Here is a 17,712-nt window from a genome sequence, read left to right as displayed (position 1 = left end):
TTAAACATATAACACATGGCACAAACTACAATAAGGAAGCAATAATAATAGGCATAATAATAATAACAAACATCTTATTATCCCATAAATTATTTATGAGGAGGAAAAACACTGGTAGGACTTTAGAGGGCATGCTATTTCATCACAAAAATGTCATTCACATTATCTCAGAATCAATATTACCTATAATAATCTATAACATAATAGTTTATTTGATAGTGACAATAAATACCGAAAACATTGTATAAAAGCCTCTCGTTTTGTCTCCCTTAGCGCGTGGGCACATCAGAAGCTTTTGCTGTAGCCTTGTTCCCGCGCCTCCTCCGCACGAGCACATCCATAATAATAAAAGTGTCACGAGGATCTTCTGCAGTATCTGTTAGCATAAAATAGGTTAAATGAGAAACCGTTAAGGAAAAAAAGTTTGCTGATAGGCCTATATTCAATCAATCACATTTTGGCCCCATGTTTCACGTTTATTATGGCGCTATAGGACTGTTAAGCTCATAATTATAGTTCTTTACACATGTAAATTAGACTAAATGAACGGATATGTAATACAGGACATATTAAATATTTGAGTCATAGGCTATCTGATGCAGCTAAATAGGCCTATGTGGGCCTGGATTCGCTGCACACAATAACAATTACAAGCGTTTACAAGCAACAAAAATTAATCGACATATTTTCAACTGTTATTATTGTGCAATGGTGTAAAATAAGTATGAAAATAATAAGCTTGTGTATGTCTCTCTTAAGACTAACTTTTGGGATTGTGTACTGCAGTTTCCTTTGTTGTGGCAGGCCCACATTCAATTCACACAATGAACTGTCTTACATGGCATAAAACATATTTTCAACTGAATTACTTTGACTACATTCAAGTTTTTATTTTCAAATATAATTCAGTGAGTATATTGATGAAATGTAGGTCAATATAAGCCAATGATGGAGAACACAATTCCACATACAATGCCATGCATTGTGCATTCAGAATTTCCCAACGGATAATCGAAGAAACAATTATCAGTGTAGTAAAATTATAGTTATCACCTTCAAATGTTTTACAAAATCTGTACCCGAATTTATTTCCTTTATAATTTCGACTAATGACGTATTACAGGGATGGCACTCTACTGATCCTGACATATGGTTAGCAGGGAAACCTAGAACAATTGAACCATGGTCTGTCAGCATAGACAGAGCAACTCTGGATCCAAAACACACAATCACACACACGCACACACTTGCGCGCGCGCAAACACACACACACTCACACACGCACTCCATTGATTTGACCCATATGTAGGAGATTTTAACGCAACATAAATAAGATATTGGGTTGAAAAAAGGAATTGTCATTTTCCATCCGTGGGAAAGGTGTTCTAAATCATTCCCCCAGAATCCCCCTGTAAAAAAAATGTGTAGGTCTGAGTAGGGTTCACAGAAAGCCGCCACCCACTCCTTGCCTCACACACAAAGCCTATGCGTAAATTCCAAAAATCCATCCGTCTCCTCCTCAGGCCCGTCCTTTACCACAGACTCTGCTCACCACCAACAAACCCAAATGTATGCTCCAACGAAAATAATTACGTTTTGTAAATACGCCCCCCAAAAAATCCAGAAAGAAAATGCAGTGGCGATGTTGGTTTAGCTTACTCACCATTTACGCGCATTATCGCCCTTCTGCAAAATGTTCCATGTATTTTTAATGTCTTAAAACATCCCTTAAGCGACAGAAAAGATGTGACAGCGAACAGAAACGTGTTATAATCTAAATGGCCAGCGTTGCTCGCCGCTTCCTGGCTGCATTTGATCCGGGGGAGAGTTAGAAGCCTTAAATGTGTTCTGAGGGCACCGAGCTGTCAGACCTTTTGGCGAGTAAGATTGATCGCGCGCAGGCTTCCAGGATTCTTTGTTTGCTATATAAGCAATAAACTGAGCAAGGCCTACCACTTATTTTCCTCCTCTCCCACTCACTCTTCCAATTTTATTTCCTTTGAAGCATACAACATAGCTGCTTACTGGCTGTTTGACGAAAAACATCCATAGTGTGGCTTTTACAGATTGTACTGGAAGGGTACATAGCCAAACTGTGGGAGCTGCTCAGTCGATACACAATTCCTTCTACAGAATCTATCCGCAATGAATTCGTTAAAATGACCTATTCCAATGGCAGGGGTTCATTAACTGTGCAATAGCACAAGTTGAAATGTGTAAGAAATAAGGTTAAATGTAAAGAGGATCATTATGCCCTTGTCCACCACTCACCGGCTGGAAATTGTTCCCTAAACTTAGTATGTTGTTAGCATATAGGTCAACCTTGCTTTAGTGTAACTGGGAGGGCTCTGCAGAGTGATATAATTGCAGAGACTGATAAAGAGTATAATTACTCCACAACAATTCCAGACTCAAATGAAACAAAACATGATTGGTATGCATGCACACAAAATGTGATATTTTAAAGCAGTATTTTTTTTTGCATTAGGTGCATATAATTTGAGCAACATCAGTTGTGTGTGAGTGTATTTGTCTGAGGTTTGTCTGTGTGTGCTTACATGCTCCATGTGTATTTGGGTATCTGGGCGTTAAACACAATATGTAACTACTTCATGTGTAATAAATGTACTGCATACAAGTGGATGACACTAAAATGGTATAGTCGGCATGATTAACCCATGCCTCCAGAATAGGTATGACGTTTTGTTCCCAGTTGTATGCCTCAATTAGTAGCTTAACCTATAGCTCATCTATGCTTGAATTGAAAAGAAAGTCTATGAACACAGTCATACATTGTCACACATTGTAAACTCTACCGTTTTGGAACACATTGGATTGTTAGGTGTTGTTGCTGTCAGGATCTCTAAATATCAGTTTTTGGGGTGTTTTTTCCACGAGAGAACTCTACATGAATGGCTAACTTTGCTAATGACTGCATGCATAGTGTGTAGCTACTGGTGTCATTTGTGTGGCGCGGGGGCGTTCTCTCCAGACATACTCAAACAATACGAGAAAATAGGACTGCATGAGCCCGGGCAATATAGTTACTTCACTTTCACAGCGCTCAGGCAGCCATTCTAAAAACACATTTATAGTTTAGTTGACTAGGAGGCTAGGGGACGATAAACTGGGGTGGGCGTAAAAAAGGTGTAAATAAAAACAGCCGTCCCCATAGAGACACGGCGTTCTTCACACCAGAGTTTTTGGATCAATCACGCAGACAGTGGCTTCTTTTGATTAAACCCCAAATTGTAATTGGGCAGAAGTTATCATGTGACTTGGCTCCAATTTCAACCTTGTCTCCATGAATTCAATAGTTTAATAGCTGTTCGGTCACCATACGGCCGTAATCAGTGAATTTGAAAAAAAATGCCACCACCTCTTTCTCATTGAGCCGCTACATTTATAAAAATACGCGCAGCAAACTTTCCTCGGCTCTCAGCGAGCGGAGATGAATTACGAATTCGAGCGAGAGAGCGGTTTTATCAATAGTCAGCCTTCGCTTGCTGAGTGCCTGACATCTTTCCCCCCTGTCGGTGATTCATTTCAAAGTTCATCAATCAAGAGCTCGACGCTTTCACACTCGACACTGATTCCTCCTCCTTTTGAGCAGACCATTCCCAGCCTCAACCCAGGCATCCACCCGAGGCATAGCCGGCCCAGACACTGCCCCGATGGATGCATCCCGCTGCCCACCGCCTCCCTACCCCCGGAGTACCCCTGGATGCGAGAGAAGAAAGCCTCCAAGAAGAATCACCTGCCGACTTCCACCGCGACTGCCATAACGAGTGGACTTGTATGCTTCTCCCCGGAAGGTGGGTGGTTTTAATGGGGTAATTTAGAGGGCAGACATTTTTATTCAGAATGCACTTTCCAAGCTCTTGAAGGACTGGCAATAGGCTAGCCATTACCAAGTTGCAGAGCCTATTCGAAATTAATCTGCTGGGCACAATGGTGCATTGGGTTATCCATATTGTTACTCTACTCGGAAAAGTTTGGGCAAAGTTAAGTAATGTAAAATGATTTATTTAATTTCCACGGTGCCCTTCCTCGCGGAACAGTGCCAGAGTTTTGATGTGTGACAGTAATGAAGAGTGATAGAGTAGTGTTGCCGTGCCGGGCAGCTGGCGCATTCATCAGTATAGTAGCCCAGTCTGTACCACACTACTGCTCTCTCTCTGTCTTTCTCTGCTGTATTTTGGGGGAAATTATGTACATATGGTGCGCAATAGGACTTCGTCCAATAGTGTGCATTAATCAGTCAATAGCCATATTACAAGTTGGCTATTTTGTGGGGGAGAATTCTTAGGGTGCTATTATGAGCATCCATTTTGCTGCAGTATAGCCACTGTGTTAAATAGGTTGATCTCTGGTGGTTTGTGTTTATACAGGAGTAATATTGCATTATCAATTCATAGTGGTTAATTGTGTAATGCTTCTTTATCTCGTGATTTATGTGCTGCTGTCTCAGGTTCGCCGGAGATTCCAGAGAGCGGAGGAGAGGGTTCCCGGCGGTTGAGGACTGCGTACACCAACACACAGCTCCTGGAGCTGGAGAAGGAGTTCCACTTCAACAAGTATCTGTGCCGACCGAGGAGGGTGGAGATAGCCGCCCTGCTGGACCTCACCGAGCGGCAGGTCAAAGTATGGTTCCAGAACCGGCGCATGAAGCACAAGAGGCAGACCCAGTGCAAGGAGAACCACAATGGCGAAGGGAAAGAGCCGAGTGCTGAGGACAGGACCCAGAGCGACGAGGAGGAGGATGAGGGCTCGGTGTTTGAGCAGAGCCTCAATATAGTGACCGGGGCCCTTATGGAGAGAGGGGCCTGCTCCTTTCAGCAGAACTCACTCAGTACTTCCCAGCAGCTCCAGAATGTTGGCCCGCACAATGGCGTGGCCCAGAGTTACACAGTTTTACCACTGAGCAGCAATGACAAAAATCTGAAGCATTTCCCCAACCCGTCACCCACTGTTCCAGGCTGCGTGTCAACAATAGGGCCCGGCTCTGCACCTGGCCAGGACAATGGCGGTAGTCCCGCGGCCCTGGACGTCTCAATACAAGACTTCCAAGTATTCTCCTCGGATTCTTGCCTTCACTTCTCTGATGCCACCTCGCCTAGTGTGTCAGAATCCCTGGACAGCCCCGTGGACAATCTGGACATATCTACCGACAACTTCTACTTTTTCTCGGAGTCATTAACTACCAGTGACTTACAGCATCTGAGCTATTGAAATCAATTAAAAATAGAGCGATACTTTCAACCTGGAACATTTAAAGAAAGAAAAAAACTCCGGTATTAACTATGAAGTACATTTTGGTGGTTGTTTGATATGATCGGCACATTTCCTTTTTATTGATTAATTGATTAGGCCTAGTCGATTAATTCAAGGTAAGAGTCTGGAAAAATATACCATTGTGGCCTGCAATTACAATAACACAATGATTTCTTAAGATGCAATATTATGGGTATGTGAAAAGTTGCACAATAGTATGAATTCTGGTCATTTTATTTTTGTATAGCTTACAGTGCCATGGATATTTTTGTTAGAATAAATATGACTTGCTATAAGGAACTTGCAAGATTGTGTTTTGTTATTATTATCCAAACCTTTTTTATCAAGTGTAAAGTGTATTTTTGATCAAATGTATTTTTATCAACCCCCACAAATAGAAATGAGGCATTACCAATCGATACAATGTTTAGTTGCTCATTCTGAATACAAATTTACTCTAATTCATTTGCAAGTCAAAATAGTATGATGAAAGCAGGCCAATGTAGCCGTATGTCGGAGTATAAATCCTATAGTTATTCTAATAAATGCATGGTTTATATTCTATTATAGGCTAAGCATAAATGTTTAGTCGATAAAAACGAACCTTCATCTTGGAGGCATTGAGCCCTTGATATTGTATTCTGTTTATGTTAATGAAAAATGAGCACCTTTATCATGATTGTTCAGTGATATAAATAGCTGTGCAATTTGAGAATGGAGTTCAATAGAAATATCAGCTTACAATTTTGAATTAGAAACTCTTTAGAAAACTTCCCTTGTCCCATTTCAAGCAGATTCGAGTATACAGAAAATTTCACAGGCTACTACAATACATCGAATAAATCTCCTTTACTTCCCCTGGTTGTAAAGTTAGTAAAATTGTGAACATACTAGGCTAGAAATAGCACGTCTCCCTATTGCTAGCTCCCTTTGCTGTGCGCATGTGGAGGCAAATGCTCGAACCATGTTTGCCTTCACGAGCTCATAAATCAAACCCCGTCATGAATGAGAACGTTATCAAAGAGACCAATTGTGATATATAATGCACAACTAACAACCCTCTTCACTTTTTCAGATGGGATTCGCGAATCGAGGCCAAAACTCTGAAGCTTTGTAAGCCTTTGGTAATAATGCATTTGTATAGCTGTTCAAACACGCGGGCTCTCCAAGCGTGCAGCAGCGTCTTCCCCCTCGTGCTATAAGTAGCCTAATTCAAAACAGGCTGTTGCAGGCCTATACATTAGTATTCATTTTACACGTTTTACATTTTCTAAAAATAGCTCTAAACCTTTTAGTGATTGGGGAACAGTGTATGCCAATAAATATATTTGATTAAATTGAGATGTTCATAACAATAACATAATATGGCAAAATGGCTTTCGGCTATAAACGTTTTATGTCCTTGTGCAGAAATTTATTTTCCACAGCCTTTGAGAAATGCATGTTTTACTAATTTCACCTTGGAGTTGTATGAGATTTGGTCAGAAATATTACAATTCTGTAATAATTTTGGAATGGGCTACCAGTTGTCAATATCTCACTCAACATGCTAATGCTTGTGGTCATACTAACCACGGGTTGCTACATAGCATGGATCGATCGTAAAATGTATCATTGCAAAGCAAAGTGCATAACCATATTACATTCAACAGTAGCGTATTGGTGGAGTGACGTTTAGCCAATATGTAATTTATTAAAAACTGGCAGTGGACGACTGCACGCGTAGGCTATAGGTTATGCACATATTCCATGCACATATATATGTCAAGAGGAAAGCTACTTTACAGCTCTGGTCCAACTTGGGCTTTCCTTTCCAAAGGCTGGTAACCAAATAATTCCGAAACAAAGCGCCTTTTCTCTCACCCCATTCCACGTTCGCAGAAAAAGCATTCCTGGAACGTTCACCGCCTGGCGAAGAGTGCTGCACCCACGCGCTATGTGCACGGTTGAAGAGAGCGAGAGAAAGAGAGAGCGAAGCGTAGGTAGTGTAGGATACTTTAGTAGTGTCTCATGGTTCGAAACTAAGGAGTCTTGTTGTGTCCAAGATGGCTTTTGCTAGGGGACATAGTGAACAATTTGCAGTTTTATAGCTAATATCATACTATTTTGCACAATTTGCCATGATGTTGAGAGAAAATGTTGCTGTTTTAGAGATAATGGATTCTTAAAAGAAGGCACAATCTTGCTTTTTTCCCCGCAAATATTTGTTTTTATAGTAACAACATTTGAAATATATATTTTGATAGACCAAAGTATCAGCTATCACACCATGTAAAGAAACAACCACATTTTTATTTCATTTTTATGAAATGCAACTAACTTTCATTTTTCAATTAGTGTCCAACAAGAGATATAAATCTGAGGCAGTTGATGCTTTACAGAGTTGACAGAAATTGCATTTTTTTATTCATTCAAGTGGCGTACACAGAAGCAATTTTGTTTTTCCTCAGTTGCTTTATGACTCTAAAACCTAATTAAATGTAACGTATTTGAATCTAAAGTCATATTCTATCTTAGCTATCAGGAAGAAATATCAGGAAGAGTTGACCGTTTATGGTTGTGACCATGGTTATTGCAATATTCTTTGTTTTAATCTTCCAAAAGTACAGAACTTTACAGACAATGAGTGCCATGAGACCATGAGTGCGCTACATGTAATGAAGACATGAATAAGGGGTCCTTATGGTATAGTTGACCCTGCTCATTCCTGATTCATTTTAGAGTTTACCACATCTCCGGACACATCTTTTAATCACCGTTTTCAGAGAAATATTCTTTAAAGTCACAAAGGGCTATTGCAAGTAACTACATTAGATAATTTCCCAGTTAATATCCACTATTGCCAGTTTTTAGAATTGTAGACACTTTTTTTGGAAAGTTTGAAATTGGGACATTTTGCTACAGACAAAGGCATTCGAAAATTCCATACATGTACATTTTACAACCACTTCTCACAGTCTCACATCAGAATTGGACAGTCATCCATGTTTCTCAAATTTCGAAGTTGTTCCAAAAATCACATTTTACGCTGAGGCATTAACTCCACATTTTTATGGTTAGGGTTAAGTTTGACCTCTAAATTCATAAGGTTAGGCATTAACTCTGAATGGTTAAGGTAGGGTTAAGGTGTGGGACAGGCTTAAAACAAAAATATAAAAAAACAACTTTCTATGCTAGATTCAAACATGCAACCTCTGGAATCAGAGGCAGATGCTTACAATGGTTGCTAAAATTGTAATAGTTGTAATAGTTCACCTAATTTCAGTTTATGTGACAAAACAAGCAGGTATAGTGTAGAGAATCATTGTACCATCTAAACCGCTGTGAAATATATTTTCCATAACCAATAATGTTGTGTTTTCAGCTGTTTGAAGCTGGTGTACAAAACCAAAAGTAATTAATGCAAAAACGAAACTTAAGCACGGGAAGCATACATAATGCAGCTTTAAGGTAAGGGTTACGGTCTGGGATAGGCTTAAAACAACATTATGAAAAACAATTTTATATTCCTATGGAACCAGAGGCAGATGCGTACGCCAAAACCCACTTTAAGGTAACAGCGCTCACTTTTGCCCCTAGTGGCCGCTTTGCACGTTGTCTCTCGATATCCTTGGATGTGGATGTACGTCAAATACTGACTTGTGTCAAGGTGACCTGCCTGACATTTTTGTTTCCCTGTCAGACAAGGATTGTCCCGACTTTCAAGAATCCTTGATCTAATTTCCTGCTGTTCTACAGATTTTCCATGAGGTTGTTTTGCAGGTTTAAAGCTAATTTCCTGTCATTCAAAAATTAATAAAATAATGGCTTCTGATATGTTCATATGCTATCTGGGGGGCCCGACCTCCCGCGGACCCCCCTGTGAGAGGTCCAACAGAGGCTGTTGGAAGAATAACCACCACTAGGCCATACAATCCTTTTGTCATCCAGTAGGGACGCAAACAACTATTCCCCTCTTATCCCTCGGCCCCTCCCCTCTCTCTCTCTCTCTCTCTCTCTCTCTCTCTCTCTCTCTCTCTCTCTCTCTCTCTCTCTCTCTCTCTCTCTCTCTCTTTCTCCCTCTCTCTCCCTGTTACAGGTTTTTCAATTGCTTTGGTACTTTTTAAAAACCCTTAGTACAAAACTCCAAACTGGTAACACGTGTAATCCGCCAAGTCTTATCTTCAAAACATTTTATTGTGCTTTCATTTTGTTTGGAGACATCTTTCACCACACACCCATTGATCCAAAATATAAGTTTAATGTGAAATACCATGAGAACATTGATTTAATCCCCGAAACACAACATAATGATATCTTCTCAATTGAGTTGTTTTAACAACAAGTTAATCCAATAGAAAAAAATGCCCTTTGAATGTAATATGCTACATTACTGGTTTTAACATTAGGAAATATACTTGCTCTACCCATCAAAAATTGACCCATCAAAAATGTCCTATCTAATTTCCATAATTTCTATCCCATGTGTTATAAAAAGGGTCATCATTAAAGACATATTTTACAATCACTGATGCAAATATATATTGTTCAGATATAATTACAACATTATCAAACAAATCAAAACAAATGAAATTAATGAAATAAATATACATAACGTTTAGCAGGCACTAGTTTGCATCAAGCCCGTCTTGAGCATTTGGCCATAGGTTCTCATTAACATCGCAGTAAATGTCCTCATTGTTTATGCACATGGGGAAAAACCTTTTGGCATGGCAGATCCAAGCCTCACCTAGGTCTGGAATGATGTCATTGAATGCCTCACCCATGGCCTGGAGGAGGGTGGCACACTCATCGGGATGGCAAATCATATACTTTCCACCTGTATTGTAATCATGTATTGTATATTTTACAGTATTGCATTGTTGTTATGCATTGTAGTGGTCATGTGTTGCTCAGTTAGCAAGAGCATGGCACTAGCAACACCTTGATTCTGGGGTCACACAAACATGTGTGGATTGTTGTATCTTTGGATAAAAGTGTCTGCAATGTAAATAGCCTATATTACTGGTACTACAGTCCTGTAATGCCCTATATTACGGTGTTAGAGTAGGGTATTGGCCAATGACATGTTAGTACAGCAGTGTGAAGCCCCTCCACAATAGAAACACCCCAGATACTTCACCTTGGATACATGTTGACTCTATAGGAGATGCATTTCTTTCTTGTTTGGACCTTCTGAATTATTTGCATATTGGTTTTGCATTGTATTTCTATTGTATTAATGCACTGTTGGATCTATAGAAACACAATCATTTCGCTGCACCTGCTGTAACATCTGCTAATCTGTGTACTTAACCAATAAACATGGATTTGATTTGTTACGTTTCTGAGCTTGTCAATATCAGAAGTAAAGTAAAATCATAATAGTCATCATCATAGTAGTACATTTGAGTACATGTCATACATTTTCATTATGTAGTTCTCAAAATCTTTTGACAAACGTTTAAATGACAATCAATTAAGAGCAGTCGGATTAAATCATAGTAAAATGTACTTTAACAACAGAGAAGAGTATCATACCAAAAGTAATGTGAGCATTGCATTGTGAAAGGCAATTACTTTGTATGAACATATATTCCAATGTGAAACATGTATTTCTAGATTAAACTGATTACGATTGGTAATAAAGTGACTGTGTGATTTTATTTGTTGTACTTAGTCAATAAAAAATGTGCTTAGAGTTTTTAAAAAACTGCCTTTTAGTCTGTTTTGAGTTTTGTACTAAGAGTTCTGAAAATGTAGCCTACCACATACTTGTGAAAATAGCACCAAACCGATTGAAAAAAAACTGTAACGTGTGTGTGTGATATGTGGCGATGTGTGCCTTTCTGTATATAAAAATAAATAAAGAGAGCATAACAGAGAGAGAGAGAGAAAGAGAAAGGGAGAGCGAGCATTTGGCACCAGGAATGGGAGCACCAGTCCCCCTTTCTCTGCAACATAAAATTTAATCACCATTAATTTCTCAAACGGCCTCATAACAGGATGATCAAGCAGCAATTTCTCCTGAGGCTGCAAGAGCCTTACAACACCGACATCCCGTTATTAAATCAACTGATCATTCTACATAATGAAAAGGAGTGGGCGTAAAATGACACACTGCATGCTGGCTTTTGGCGCAATGCTATTAATATTGTGTCACTGATTATTTTTGATGGGCCAATTCTTGTGGTCTTCGAATCTCTACATGTGGCTCAGCGAGCCTGCCCCAATGAAATAAAACCCCTACAATACCTCTGTCCCTCTATCAATGCAGATAACACTTAAAACGACTTAGATGTGCAGTCCGCAATCGAGTGAAACAACATAATGCACGTTGAATCATTCGGTTGTGGTAAGGTGCAGTTGAGAGTGACTGGTGCACCAGACTCACGTCTCCATGCCAACCAGCTGACGCTATTGACTGACAACTACACCCGCATGCACGTGCAAACACACACGCAATAGCGTTATAATAAATGGATAGTTATCCCGATCGAGTGTATTTAAGGATTCTTGAAAGGTTGTGCAAAAGCTGTGCTCGAATATATGTCCTTTATAATGTCGACAAAATGACTGATATTACCGGGAAAGCACTCTATTGATCCTGACATATGGTTAGCAGGGGAACCTAGAAAAATTTAACCATGGTCTCTAAGCATAGACTGAGCAACTCTGGATCCTAGACACACACACACACACACACCCTCTCTCTCTCTCTCTCTCTCTCTCTCTCTCTCTCTCTCTCTCTCTCTCTCTCTCTCTCTCTCTCTCTCTCTCTCTTTCTTCTCTTTCTCAATACATTCAGTTAAATTTTCATGTGCCCCTTTGTTCGTCTTGAAATGCCACATTACCTACTGCACACTGAAATCATATTAGTATATATTTTTTTGTGGAGGGTCGTCGTATATAACTCTTCTCCTGACAGTCATTCTAGCAGGGCAGCTTAGCAGAAGCCTTGTTTGCTGTTCCCCGCTCTACATGGGACCTGAGCGCCATCCACCATCGTCTGCCTCCCGGCTCATTGTTTGCTCCACCAATAAATTAGTGGTTAAGCACGTCACCTTGATCGACTAATCGGAATTTAAAGACCCACTCAAAATCTGTCACGCTAAGGGGACACGGCCGAGCACCTCACTGGCTGACCCGGGCCACGTGACTGCCCACCGTTTCATTGATAGTGGTAAAGGTGATATGGTTACCCAGGGTGAGACAGATAGAAAGTCATCAGAAGACCGGGCCTGTTGTGGACTGTCTCTCATTCCTGTTGAGACGATACTACAATGAGTATCTCCTTAGATTAGTCAGTGAAGAGAGGCGATGGCAGGTCCTGCTCACTGAGGTCATTCCACTCGGATCACAGAATTACAACTTTCCAGTTATGCGCGGTCATTAGAACAACTGTGGGGCAGATGCGCGCTTCATGCCCAGTAGAGATGGTATCCCTCACAGACATGGTCATACCAGACTCCTACCAGCTCTCTGGGTTTAGCCTATGGTGCCCATCCTGCCTGCATCTTGGGTTATGGACGCCAGGGCTTCTGTACCACCCACAACCATTACGCACCGAACCATTATGTGGAGGTCACAGGGTTCCCCCAGTGCGCATGGTTAATGTACTCCAGGAACATTTCCTCATCCATGGTACCGCAGCATTGCCAAGGTTACGGGGTGCGGCCCTTGGTCAGCTCCATTGCCCTCATTCTACCTCTGGTGGCGAGCACAAGCAGGCCAACCTGTGTCCATTCAATGGGTGCTTGAACCCGCTGTCACCCCTGCATGCGGCCCACCTTGACGCGTGCTGCTCGCCCCTGTCAGAGAGAGCCTCCAACTCACAGACCTTCAACAGGATGAAAGTGAAAAGGAACCCGCCGAAGACAGGTGAGTGTCATGCAGAATGGGGCAGGTGAATGCAGATTGATGCAACACCTCTCTGTATTGGGTATGGATAGGAATGTAGCCATAAAGTCATAACTCCAAGTAATATACTGAAAGTACAAATGCTACATACAACAATTTCAATGATTATACTGAGTTACAGTTCAAATAAGGAAGTCATTCAATTGAAATAAATGTTTAAAAAAAGTGTCAAACACAATGTAGCAGCCAAGTAGGCTACTATCTATGGTGATGAAATGGACAGCACTCTCCAAGGTGAGTCAATGTAGAAGCCAAGTAGGCTACTATCTATGGTGATGAAATGGACAGCACTCTCCAAGGTGAGTCAATGTAGAAGCCAAGTAGGCTACTATCTATGGTGATGAAATGGACAGCACTCTCCAAGGTGAGTCAATGTAGAAGCCAAGTAGGCTACTATCTATGGTGATGAAATGGACAGCACTCTCCAAGGTGAGTCAATGTAGCAGCCAAGTAGGCTCCTATCTATGGTGATGAAATGGACAGCACTCTCCAAGGTGAGTCAATGTAGCAGCCAAGTAGGCTCCTATCTATGGTGATGAAATGGACATCACTCTCTAAGGTGAGTCAATGTAGCAGTCAAGTAGGCTACTATCTATGGTGATGAAATGGACAGCACTCTCCAAGGTGAGGCAATGTAGCAGCCAAGTAGGCTCCTATCTATGGTGATGAAATGGACAGCACTCTCCAAGGTGAGTCAATGTAGAAGCCAAGTAGGCTCCTATCTATGGTGATGAAATGGACAGCACTCTCCAAGGTGAGTCAATGTAGCAGCCAAGTAGGCTCCTATCTATGGTGATGAAATGGACATCACTCTCTAAGGTGAGTCAATGTAGCAGTCAAGTAGGCTACTATCTATGGTGATGAAATGGACAGCACTCTCCAAGGTGAGGCAATGTAGCAGCCAAGTAGGCTCCTATCTATGGTGATGAAATGGACAGCACTCTCCAAGGTGAGTCAATGTAGAAGCCAAGTAGGCTCCTATCTATGGTGATGAAATGGACAGCACTCTCCAAGGTGAGTCAATGTAGCAGCCAAGTAGGCTCCTATCTATGGTGATGAAATGGACAGCACTCTCCAAGGTGAGTCAATGTAGCAGCCAATTAGGCTCCTATCTATGGTGATGAAATGGACAGCACTCTCCAAGGTGAGTCAATGTAGCAGCCAAGTAGGCTCCTATCTATGGTGATGAAATGGACAGCACTCTCCAAGGTGAGTCAATGTAGCAGCCAAGTAGGCTCCTATCTATGGTGATAAAATGGACAGCACTCTCTAAGGTGAGTCAATGTAGCAGCCAAGTAGGCTACTATCTATGGTGATGAAATGGACAGCACTCTCCAAGGTGAGTCAATGTAGAAGCCAAGTAGGCTACTATCTATGGTGATGAAATGGACAGCACTCTCCAAGGTGAGTCAATGTAGAAGCCAAGTAGGCTCCTATCTATGGTGATGAAATGGACAGCACTCTCCAAGGTGAGTCAATGTAGCAGCCAAGTAGGCTCCTATCTATGGTGATGAAATGGACAGCACTCTCCAAGGTGAGTCAATGTAGCAGCCAAGTAGGCTACTATCTATGGTGATGAAATGGACAGCACTCTCCAAGGTGAGTCAATGTAGCAGCCAAGTAGGCTACTATCTATGGTGATGAAATGGACAGCACTCTCCAAGGTGAGTCAATGTAGCAGCCAAGTAGGCTCCTATCTATGGTGGTGAAATGGACAGCACTCTCCAAGGTGAGTCAATGTAGCAGCCAAGTAGGCTCCTATCTATGGTGGTGAAATGGACAGCACTCTCCAAGGTGAGTCAATGTAGAAGCCAAGTAGGCTACTATCTATGGTGGTGAAATGGACAGCACTCTCCAAGGTGAGTCAATGTAGAAGCCAAGTAGGCTCCTATCTATGGTGGTGAAATGGACAGCACTCTCCAGGCTGAGTCAATGTAGCGGTGGAACAAATATAACAATATCGGAATATAACTTCTCCATCTCCGGCTGAATCTGACTCACTAGTGGGCCTACTAGCTAGTGGAGATGCCGGTGGTGATGCTGAACTGGCGTGATTAGCATCACCATCAGGAACAGTTTGCCGCTCACTCCTCTCCTCCGGCAGTGACAGTTCTCTGACTCATTCTGGGTTTGATTCACCATCTTTCTCTGGATTGTTGGACATGAAAAATGTCTAACTCGATTGTCTTTTCTTCTACATTGTTATTTGTCTTTCCCACAATTCAAATTCAGTAGGGAGATGACTAGACTAGCCTATGTGACATGATTACGTAGGGACCTCTTCATTAGCTGACCACCACTACCAAGACCTGAGTCAAGATCAGTTACTTACCCCACCGGCCCTCTCCATAACCCCTACGTACAAATAAGAAAGCAGGTTTGGAATCAGTTTGGCAGGATAGGATGATTACACAGAAGGATCACCGTGCTTGAGAAGGAGTTCATCTTCAACAAGTACCACAGCCTTGGGACTGGAGTAACACAGCCTTGGGACTGGAGTAACACAGCCTTGGGACTGGAGTAACACAGCCTTGGGACTGGAGTAACACAGCCTTGGGACTGGAGTAACAGGTGGCGAGAAGTGCACAATATCTGTCTGATCTCCATGTTTCTGGTTTGTAATGCTCCTTAATTTACAAATGTACTATAAGACATAATTTAACGTTAGTGTCAATTTGAATAATTAATGCTATAGCTTTTGAAATGTATGAAAATGAACCATTCTCAACATCCAGTGTTGCGCAACCACAATATTTTGCATGACAATATTAATCAGACTAAAATGGGTCACATAGTAGAAATTTGAACCGTACTTTTCTCATCTCACTTATAATGAATGGTAATGTAGAAGGATGTCTCTCACCATTTTCAATGACTATTCATACTTAGCCCTAACAATCAGGTGCACTCCAGATGTCCTTGTCACTTGATAAAATAAACATTTTTATTATCTTCACAAATGGGAAACTCATGAGGCTCATCCCATTTCTATGGCTTGTCGGGGTACTTAACCCCCATATTCATAAAGAGATATATTTTTAACCACTAAACCCGTCGATGAAAGCTTATGTGAGAAAACGATCCATCAAGAAATAATGATTTTGTTTATTTATTTAACCTTTATTTACCTAGGCAAGTTAGTCAAGAACAAATTCTTATTTACAATGACGGCCTACCAAAAGGCAAAAGGCCTCCTGCGGGGACGGGGGCCTGGGATTCAAATAAATATATATAAATATAGGACAAAACACACATCACGACAAGATAGACAACACAACACTACATAAAGAGAGACCTAAGACGACAACATAGCAAGGCAGCAACGCATGACAGCACAGCATGGTAGCAACACAACATGACAACAACATGGTAGCAACACAAAACATGGTACAAACATTATTGGGCACAGACAACAGCACAAAGGGTCAAATAGGTAGAGACAACAATACACCACACAAAGCAGCAACAACTATCAGTAAGAGTGTCCATGATGGGGTCTTTGAATGAAGAAATTGAGATAAAACTGACCAGTTTGAGTGTTTGTTGCAGCTCGTTCCAGTCGTTAGATGCAGCGAACTGAAAAGACGAGCGACCCAGGGATGTGTGTGCTTTCGGGGCCTTTAACAGAATGTGACTGGCAGAATGGATGTGGTATGTGGAGGATGAGGGCTGCAGTAGACATCTCAGATAGGGGTGAGTGAGGCCTAAGAGGGTTTTATAAATAAGCATCAACCAGTGGGTCTTGCGACGGGTATACAGCGATGACCAGTTTACAGAGGAGTATAGAGTCCTATAAAGAGCATTGGTGGCAAATCTGATGGTCGATTGGCAAAGAACATCTAGCCACTCAAGAGCACCCTTACCTGTCGATCTATAAATTATGTCTCTGTAATCTAGATGGTCATCTGAATCAGGGTTAGTTTGGCAGCTGGGGTGAAAGAGGAGCGATTATGATAGAGGAAACCAAGTCTTGATTTAACTTCAGCCTGTAGCTTTGATATGTGCTGAGAGAAGGACAGTGTACCATCTAGCCATACTACAATGTACTTGTATGAGGTGACTACCCCAGGCTCTAAACCATCAGAGGTAGTAATCACACCTGTGGGGAGAGGAGCATTCTTCTTACCAAACCACATGACCTTTGTTTTGGAGGTGTTCAGAACAAGGTTAAGGGTAGAGAAAGCTTGCTGGACACTAAGAAAGCCTTGTTGTAGAGCATTTAACACAAAATCTGGGGAGGGGCCAGCTGAATATAAGACTGTATAATCTGCATATAAATGGATGAGAGAGCTTCCTACTGCCTCAGCTATGTTGTTGATGTAAGTTGAGAAGAGCGTGGGCCCTAGGATCGAGCATTGGGGTACTCCCTTGGTGACAGGCAGTGGCTGAGACAGCAGATTTTCTGATTTTATACACTGCACTCTTTGAGAGAGGTAGTTAGCAAACCAGGTCATAGACCCCTCAGAGACACAAAAACTCCTTAGCCAACAAGAATGAGAGAATACTATAGACATCAACAAAGCCAGTCAGTTGATTATT

The 17,712-nt window shown here is 41.5% G+C and overlaps 1 protein-coding gene and 1 pseudogene across 1 annotated transcript; both read left to right on the top strand.

Moving 5' to 3' along the window:
* Positions 1–121: 121 nt before the first annotated feature.
* On the top strand, positions 122–10,969 carry LOC118374519 (homeobox protein Hox-A2a-like). Its single transcript, XM_035760955.2, has 2 exons — positions 122–3,815; positions 4,472–10,969. The coding sequence occupies exons 1-2, from the start codon at positions 3,452–3,454 to the stop codon at positions 5,230–5,232; spliced, it is 1,125 nt and encodes a 374-aa protein (XP_035616848.1). The 5' UTR covers positions 122–3,451; the 3' UTR covers positions 5,233–10,969.
* LOC118374530 (homeobox protein Hox-A1a-like) lies at positions 8,786–13,343 on the top strand (annotated as a pseudogene).
* The last annotated feature ends 4,369 nt before the right edge of the window (positions 13,344–17,712 follow it).

The sequence above is a fragment of the Oncorhynchus keta genome, chromosome 20, assembly GCF_023373465.1.
Source record: "Oncorhynchus keta strain PuntledgeMale-10-30-2019 chromosome 20, Oket_V2, whole genome shotgun sequence".
Classification (NCBI taxonomy): Eukaryota; Metazoa; Chordata; class Actinopteri; order Salmoniformes; family Salmonidae; genus Oncorhynchus; species Oncorhynchus keta.
The sequence above is the reverse complement of the archived record's forward strand: the minus strand, read 5'-3'. Positions and strand labels throughout refer to the sequence as shown.